General features: G+C 35.6%; 1 protein-coding gene across 5 annotated transcripts in view; it reads right to left on the bottom strand.

The window, feature by feature from the left end:
- Nucleotides 1-1,048: 1,048 nt before the first annotated feature.
- SOCS6 (suppressor of cytokine signaling 6) overlaps nt 1,049-8,841 on the bottom strand; it is a 49,951-nt gene continuing 42,158 nt past the window's right edge. For all 5 annotated transcript variants that reach the window (XM_054019913.1, XM_054019912.1, XM_054019911.1 and 2 more), the window contains one exon: nt 1,049-7,145. In XM_054019913.1, the coding sequence (XP_053875888.1) occupies nt 5,416-7,020 (1,605 nt within the window). In that variant the 5' untranslated portion in view covers nt 7,021-7,145 and the 3' untranslated portion in view covers nt 1,049-5,415. The remainder of the gene's footprint in view (nt 7,146-8,841) is intronic.

Below are 8,841 nucleotides of genomic sequence, written 5' to 3'. Positions count from 1 at the left end.
TTAAAAGCAAAGTGTAAAGGACTTGATGTAGATAGACAACACAATCACATATCACACTATACCTTTAAAATCAACTAGAACACGTGAACAAAAACAGCAGCTGACTTAGCAGACAGGCAGAAATATGCAACTATATTTGTCAATATATAATCAAATCCCAAACGATTCTTGCAATAGCAGTGGCTAAATAGGAATTTTAAGTTCCAACCATCTTTGACCTCAACAAAGGGAAAGCTTCTTCAATCCTGCCCCACACCTGCTCAGAGATTGACAGTATTAGCTGCTACAATAATGTATTTTCTTTTAAATGGAATTTTAATAACAACAGAGAAAAAGCCATTGAAACATATATTAAAGCTATGGTTTTGGGAAACTGAGTATCAAGTCTATAGGGAGAAAACAAAAAAAAAAGAAAAATTATGTATATCATTTTTATAAACATACAAATTATTTATCTAAAACAAATTGTTAATGCTGTAATATTTCTGGAATTATGTACGTATTCCCTGACTTGAAAACATCCTACTACCTTAATTTAACCAAAATAGCACCCAATAAACTAGTGATTATGTATTTTGTACATTTTTAACTTCAATTTTGGAGCTCACACTCCAACTACTTAATGGCTTTCCTGAAAATTATGAACTCTCACTTTTTTTAGAAAGAAAAAAAAAAGGCATAGCACCTTTCAAGGCAGGCTTTTTTGGAGTGTTTATGCTAAAACATTAAAAGCAGCACAACTACAGGAAACAGTGATAGCAAAAGCAATCTAAAGTGTGCGTGTGTGAATGCTCAATAGACAGCATATTTTAATTATATACTGGCAACATTCTGGAAAGCAAAAATGATAGCCAGAGATACAAGCACTTTGTTAGGAGAGTTAGTAGCAGGAAAAATTGCAGCTATATTCTGATGGCAAGCAAATGATAGCTCAACATCTCACTGATACTGATGTAAGTCAGCTATCACCCGCCCCCCCCTCCAACCCCCAAAATTCAATATTTGCTTCAGGATTTCATTTTGTTTATTGAATACTCACAGATTCTTTTGTGAATGAAATTTTTATTTACACACTGTATCTAGAAGCAGATACATAAATCCTTATACAATTATTTTTCAAAAATGTGCAAGAAATTACTATAATTTTGTTTACAAACCAAAACACATTAAAATCAATGGACTTTGGATAATTCATTCTGTGGTGTGCTTAGTACAAATAACGCACACCTAGCTTGAAACATACAGAAAAATGTAAACTACAGCAATCTGGATTGCAAGTATTAATTTCATGGCACTCCATCACCACTATAAAATTCTTTAACCCAACATGTATTAATACAAAATTCTGTAAGAATTTTTTTCATTATCCGTGTGTAGGGTTTAGAACACTTTCCAGATACAGCAAACTCCATAATATTTTGTGATATTATGAGCTATTAACTATCCCATGTCTATTAATAAAGAATGGTTTTTAATATTTTTCTTTGTAGAATTTTAAAAAGTATTAAAAGAAATAAGATTGGCAATCAATATTGTACCCATCATTTAGCTTGGAATTTAAAAATTATGTAACTGAGAACCATTCCTTACTGGAATCACAGGCAATATATTGCTGGTATTATGATTTAATTTACATATCCATAATTCACTCATTATGAAATGCAGAAAAGAAAAATGGATCATATTTTGATTAGCCCAGCAGTCAATGTTCATATAAAAGCACCTCTTAGCATGATCAGAATATGAAATGTATATATTTGAAAATAAAATTTCTAATTAATAATAGCATTTCTAAGGCTACTAATGGTGGAAGCCATCTTGATAAAAAAGATGGTATTGATTTATGTCATCAGCAGCATAAGGGACCTGCAACCTGACCGAAGAATATAAATAAACTTCAATTTTGCTGTTCAATTAACTTCAATTAACACAGTTGTAAGAATCAGAAAAAAACTTTCTGACATAGTATCAAAATACAAGCTGTAGTTTTATTCTTCTAATTAGTTAACCAGCCAGTGTCACCAATAACTTCCATCATCATCTTGTAGCTTCAGAAATCAATTTTATTTCAAAGTTTCATCTTCAAATACATTTTCCAATAATTCAGTTGCAACTCTGACTGTTGTGCTGAATAAAATAAGCACTGTTTTACTTTAAAGGAACAGAATTAAGTTGCTTTTATTTTATTTTTATTTAATCTTTATCTTCTTTTAAAGGCCTGAAAATAACTTTTTTCAATCTACCATTTTTGTTTTCTTCCATTTGGCAAACACAGATTTTGTTCCTCTATTTGTTATGGAGCACAAACGAAGACCGTCTTTCCTGACTATAGTTGTTGCCCTTTAATAATTTTCAGTTGCCTTGTAACTAAACAACATTACTGTGGCGGTCACAGTAATCATTATAATAAGCAACTATAAGTCAATGTTGTCAAAACAGGGTTTCTTAATTTGTGCTCCTTCTATTAACTGGAAGACTGCTTCGGTATCAAAAAGAGAGATTCTGAATCCAGCAGCATTTAAAAAAATCTGTCTTTACAGAATGGTGGATTTCAAAATATTTGAAATTTAGGACATTACAGCATCAGATTACAAAAAAATTGTAGGCAGGTCTTCTCTTAGGTCTAAATTACTTGTCAGGATCCTTTTAATCAAACCTATGGAAAGCTCATCAAAAAGAGGCAATTAGAACTGGGCCTTTTACTAAGTTTACAATTAAAGTACATAGCAAGGAAGGCAACTCAAAATGGACTGGATGAATTTAACCAAAAGTAGTATTTCAGAAGTGACCAACTCAGATAGGTGACCAAACAAATAAATGAAGACATGGAAAAGAAACTTAGCACACAAGTTCATATACATTTTCTGAATACAGCAATGAAATTGGGATATTAGAGTTTCACATGTTTAAGCCCTTATGCAAGGTCCATTAAATACTTATGCACACAGCATATTTTAAATGCATCTTTAAGTTTGTTAAACACTGGGATATATTTCACTAATTTTATATCATTGCCTAATGTACTACACCATTCTAGGCCTTGGCTACACTTACCAGCTAGTTCGACGGCTGGAAATCGAAGTTCTGGGTTCGACTTATCGCGTCTAGTCTGGACGCGATAAGTCGAACCCGGAAGTGCTTGCCGTCGACTGCGGTACTCCAGCTCGGCGAGAGGAGTACCGCGGAGTCGACGGGGGAGCCTGCCTGCCGCGTGTGGACCAAGGTAAGTTCGAACTAAGGTACTTCGACTTCAGCTACGTTATTCACGTAGCTGAAGTTGCGTACCTTAGTTCGAATTAGGGGGGGTAGTGTAGACCAAGCCCTAGAGACTTTGTACAATGTACAGTCCCTCTGGATTGTGTGGGAGAAGAACTTTTAAAGTGAAAAAAATGTGAGAGGTTTAATTCCTAACAAGTATGTTTCATATTCCATAAAAATGATTTCCTCTGTCCTCCCCTCAGATAGAATCAGACCACTGTACCATGCTATAAGATTATTGTGCCTTTTTTAATAAAGTTTGTAGCCCTGATTCAAAGAAGAAGAAAAACCCTCCAGAAGAGAGAAATCTGGATTCAAGCTTGCATAAATATATATGAATGGCAAAAACAACAAATTAAACATATATACTTTGCTGAGAATATTTTTTTAAGTTTAAAAATATTATTGGACAAAAGAAGAAATCATCATCCTCTATCCCTCAGAACAGACAGGCTTTATCTGCCTTTGATTTTTTTATTTTTTTTTAAATACTGTGGTCCAAAAAATAAATTAAAAAAATATATAAATTTAGCATATCAATTCAGGCAACACAAGATGTAGTGCTACTGTAGCACTTTGCAGCAATAGTGTATCCAATGCTACAAACTCATTTCAGGGGGCAAAAAAGCTAGATATAATAAGCAGAAGAAAATGATCTAAAAAGGATTTATCCCAGACTTTTTCTATGTTGGTCTTTACTAAATTGCAACTTCTACCAACTGCTGATGGAGAAGGTGACATGCTAAAAAATATAACATTGATTTAAAAACAAAACAAAAAAACAAATTTAGTCATGGTCATCTTTAAAATTGAAAGCATAAACGTAATATAGCTATAAAGTGAAAAACCAATATGATGAATATTGCACAAGGAAAACTTTGCAATCTAGGACCCAGTCTCCCAATTCAGAAATCTCTTTTAGAAGGTCAGGCTCCCCATAGACTTTTTAAATGCCACTATCCTTGTCAGATATTAGAAATATTTACTAAATTGATATGATACCTTTATGTCAAAACAGACAATTTTCATGACAGCGCCTGAGACTGTTAATAACAAAGCCCTTTTCTGTGGCCACTGTATTAAACCAAAACCCCTTCTCTTACTAATTTCAAATATACAAAGGTTAAAAAAAATGCAGCCTTAGGGATCATTTGTTTAAGCCCTCCCCTACTCCCCAAAAAATCCCAGAATCAAATACTAAATATCAAAATGCAAGAGGAAAAAGGGGGAGTGTAACCCAAAAACCAACTGTAGTGTAGAAATTGGTTTTCAGAAGTCTTGTCACATTACCACTTTAATTGATAGTTCCTACAATTAGGGAGATTTGTAAATTTTTTTTCCAACAATATCATCATTAGTAATCCATGTTTAGCATAATTTTAAATACTACAATTTCCATATTGATGCTCTGTACTGTTTTTCAAAACTGTTTTTAAAGGCTGTTTTTAAAAGGAGAAGAAAAAATTATAATGAAATTCCAGGAAAAAGAAAATTCAACCCAATTTCTCAAAGGCAAAATAGCGAGTACAAACTATGAAATCATTTAGGAGAAAGGAGGTTTCCAAAGATATGCTGCATAACTATATTCCATCACACAGCTACATCAATTAATAAGTTTTAAATTAGGGCAGTTCTATGGAGATGTTTATTTAGGATGCTGGGAAATCATTTTCACTGTATACCTAAATTCTGTAATTTATCTACCTGTATGTTTTGTCCACAATTATCTTTATAAAATAGACCATTTTAAGATGACAAAAATTCCATTCTACGAGTTTCATTTCACTTTTACTTATGGTTGAATACACATGAAATGCACTCAATGCATAAAAATCACAGTGGATAGCAGCACTTGGGGAAATTAAGGAGAATTTGATCATTCACATTGTGATTATTTTCTGCACATTGATGAAAGATAGCTATTTCACACTTCTAAAAACCTTGTGATCATTCTTTTAAAAAAAAAAAAAGCCCCCTCAAACAAACAAAAAACACCAAACAAACAAACAAAAAAAGATGCATTACCCTTCTTTACACACAAAAATGAAACATTGTTATGGCAGCAAAAGATTTTGATAGCAATGAAAATTTGTAAACTGTATTTCAATCTTTTTTTTTTTGTTCCCAAAGTGCAAGATGCAAGATTCCCATAAGCTTTCAGTAGTGCTTTTCTTGTAAATAATCCTTCATTTTGTTTGGCAAAGGCAGTTTCTGGATCAGGTCTATTCTCGTATACTGACGTATAACAAAACGACACAGGTACTGTAAGGAACGCACCTGCATAAACCGAGATACTGGGTTTGTCAATCTCACCGGGTAAGTTGCAGATCCAGGCAATCGAGACCTTGAATAGCAAAAAGCTCCATTTTCAGAGTCCCTGATTGAATGTTCAATTAGATCAACAATAGAAGTATGTCCCTCCACATCTGGTTGTTCATAAAAGCTAAACCTACCATTTGAATGTTCAATTCTAGTATGAAGAGTTTTACCATGGGAGCGAAAACTCAGGCTTAAAAGATAACGGTCATCAGAGCTATCTCGAACAAGAAATGAACCATCGGGCACATTCGCTAGCTTTCCCTCTGCCTCCCAACGTGTGATAGGACCCCAGTACCATCCTTGTTTTGCAAGTTTTTTCAGTTCCTCTGTGAGGCTCGTCACAACCATAGGACCACTATTTTGTACAGAGTCATAAACTCTTCCAACTCCTGGGGCAGAGTTAGGATCAAAATTCAAATGGCAGCGCATACTTTCAGCCACATGGGCATCTGTGCCATTCAGTCCATTAAAGTTCCTTTGGATTTGATTATTCTGCATTGGAGGTAGCAATGGTGAGAGTGGAGGGACATCACTGTGATTAACTCTTGGGCTTTGCAACATGACTCCTGTGGTACCAATCAACAAACCATTCACTGCCTGGTCCACAAAGATATCTGGAGCAACAACTACATCTTGATCCACCTGACCCTCATCTTCATGAAAAGCATTTCCGCTCACTTGAGAAGAAACAGTTGAAACTTCCATGGGTGAGGAACTATCCAGACAGTAACTACGTGATCCTTCCAAAGGATACATTCCCTCATCTAAAGGCACAGTATACTGAATGTAGTCCTGAGGCATTAGTCCAATAACTACAGGCACATGTTCATCAATATGAAGATGTAGGTCCCCATTCTGGGATTCTGTACTTTTTAATGTATTGTTTTGTTCTTGAAACACACTATCTGACTGCAAGTCATGGAAGTCCTTTCGAACACCATTCAGTGCTGGGCTTGGGTTAGAGGAGTGGACCAAGGCCTTGACTTTCACTTCCATTTTGATACAAGTCTCTTCTGAGTTTGTCGATCGAAGGGGCCATGGTGTTGGACTGTAATGGTGGTTACGGAGGGATGTGGACCTTAGAGGTCTTTGAGCTCTCACATCTTTAAAGGTTATTGGAGCAGATGAGGAAGAAAAGGTATCGTCATCAGCAGAGCTTACAGATGGTGTGCTGCCTTTCCCTTTCTGCTTTTGTTTTGCTGAAAGCCTTCTTTTTAAAGTACCCATTAAGCTTTCACTTTTTGATCTATTTTTGCCACCTTTTTCATCTTCACTGTTAACTTCACAGCTAGCCAAATCTTTACCATAGCAGCTGCCAAACAAGGAGTCATCTTTTCCAAATTCACTTAATGATGGCTGCTGAACCACTACAAAGTCACTTTCTTCTTTGCTTTTATTTAAGTTAAAGGACTTGCGAATTGTTTTGAGACTAATTTTCTTCATTATGACAAGCTACCAAGTCTGGCTGATCAAAAACTCTTCTGGTATTTTAGCCTTAACACATGTAGAGCAGCCTCTGCTTCATGTATATATTTTATCCAGTCTCATTTAACTTCAAGAGCCATTTCCTGGAAACAAATAAAAAGACATTTAACTTCACAAAAGAAACATTTTAAATGAAAACTACAGTATTTAAGAGATGGGCACCAAATGAATGCAAAGCTGTACTTAGACAATCCAGTCAAGTTCAAGAAATGACTTAAAAGTACAACATCTGCTTTTGAGTTGCCTGCCAGTTGTTCTGGTTTTAAAATCAATTTTTAGTTTTATATATAATTTTCCTCTCTCCTTTGCTATGTGCAAGACCAACCCAAACACAGGGGAAGCTGACTAATTGTTGAGGATGATAATGGGTACAACAAGCTTCCTACTCCAGGGCTAGATTGTGACTGGTCCTAACATGGCCATGAAGAAATTTTCCTGTGTAGACAAGCCCTAAGAGATCTTCACCCACTCTGTGCGCTCAGCCTCTTTGGTTCCCACATCCCAGGTCCAGGCATGGGGGGTGGAGAGCAGAGAGAGCAAGGTGTGCCTGCTCAATACTACCCCTTATCCTCTCCTTCTTTCCCCACCCCAAGAGTATGTAGGCAGAGAGGAGTGGGGAGTAGGTGGAGCCTTGACTCCATTCCCTCTCCCACTACCCCCAACTGAGATGAAATGGTACAAGGGGCGGCACCAGGTATAGGGCTACAATAAGTTACTTCCCCCCTACTCCCTACACAGAGAATTCTTTCCCAGGGCTCCTCCTCAAGCAGCACAGCTACATGCCTCTCCTTACTCATGCGCCATGCAGCCTTGTAATATGTCTTTATAATTTGTGTACCACAATTATATTCACTCAGTTACTAACAACCAATCTTAATTTTTTGGTATAAATGATTACAAATGGAGCTGCAGGATCATGCCCAAACATTAATTTCAGGATTTCTGTCACACTTCAAAATGCCTTTTAATTTAAAGAACACTTTAAGAAAAACCAGGTGGCTACAAGAAGAGATAACCTTGAAAAACATTTTCTTGTTATTAAGGAGCAGTAGTTAAGAGTGAAATGAGAGTTTCATTCACAGAATTAAACTTATAAATTATAATACGACAATATTAATAACAATAACAAAACAGTCTCCTTCACATCTTATTACAAGGTAACTTTTATTTTATTTTATTTTTTTTAAGGCAAATCAAACAAGGAAATTCAGAGAGATGGGCATTTCAAAAAATTCCTTTCATTCACTTTTCAAAGGTTCTCCCAACTCCCTTTTGGGTCATTTCTTTAAAACAGGTGCATCCAGCAACATCAAATTTCACTTCTTTGAGAGACAATGTTAAGAAGGAGCTTTCACAGGTCTGAGGGAGTGCATGTAGGAATTATAGAGATATTTAAAGGTGTTGTCGTGAAAATACCTATATATTTATATAAGTAAAATACATAATGATATGGCATGGTATCATTTTTATTAGAATGAGTTTGTCATAGCAGAATTACTCATTGAGTGGCAAAGTAGGGAGTAGCAATAGAAAACTACATTGGGGCCATGGGAGAGGGAAAGCTGTATATAGAATGAAAGGCCAACATGGGGAATAGGAAGGAGGTAGCCACTTATGGAAGTGGGAGGCTGTCTGGTCCAGTTTACATTCCAACAGGGCTTGGATCTATGACTGGCTTCCAAGGTTTACAAGTACTTCTACTACTGAGCAATTCTTAAACATTTTTTTAAAATCTAAGGAAATACTCAAGCAAAAAAACACAATGAATCTATCATTTAC

Source organism: Malaclemys terrapin, chromosome 2 (assembly GCF_027887155.1).
Source record: "Malaclemys terrapin pileata isolate rMalTer1 chromosome 2, rMalTer1.hap1, whole genome shotgun sequence".
Taxonomy (NCBI): Eukaryota; Metazoa; Chordata; order Testudines; family Emydidae; genus Malaclemys; species Malaclemys terrapin.
The sequence above is the reverse complement of the archived record's forward strand: the minus strand, read 5'-3'. Positions and strand labels throughout refer to the sequence as shown.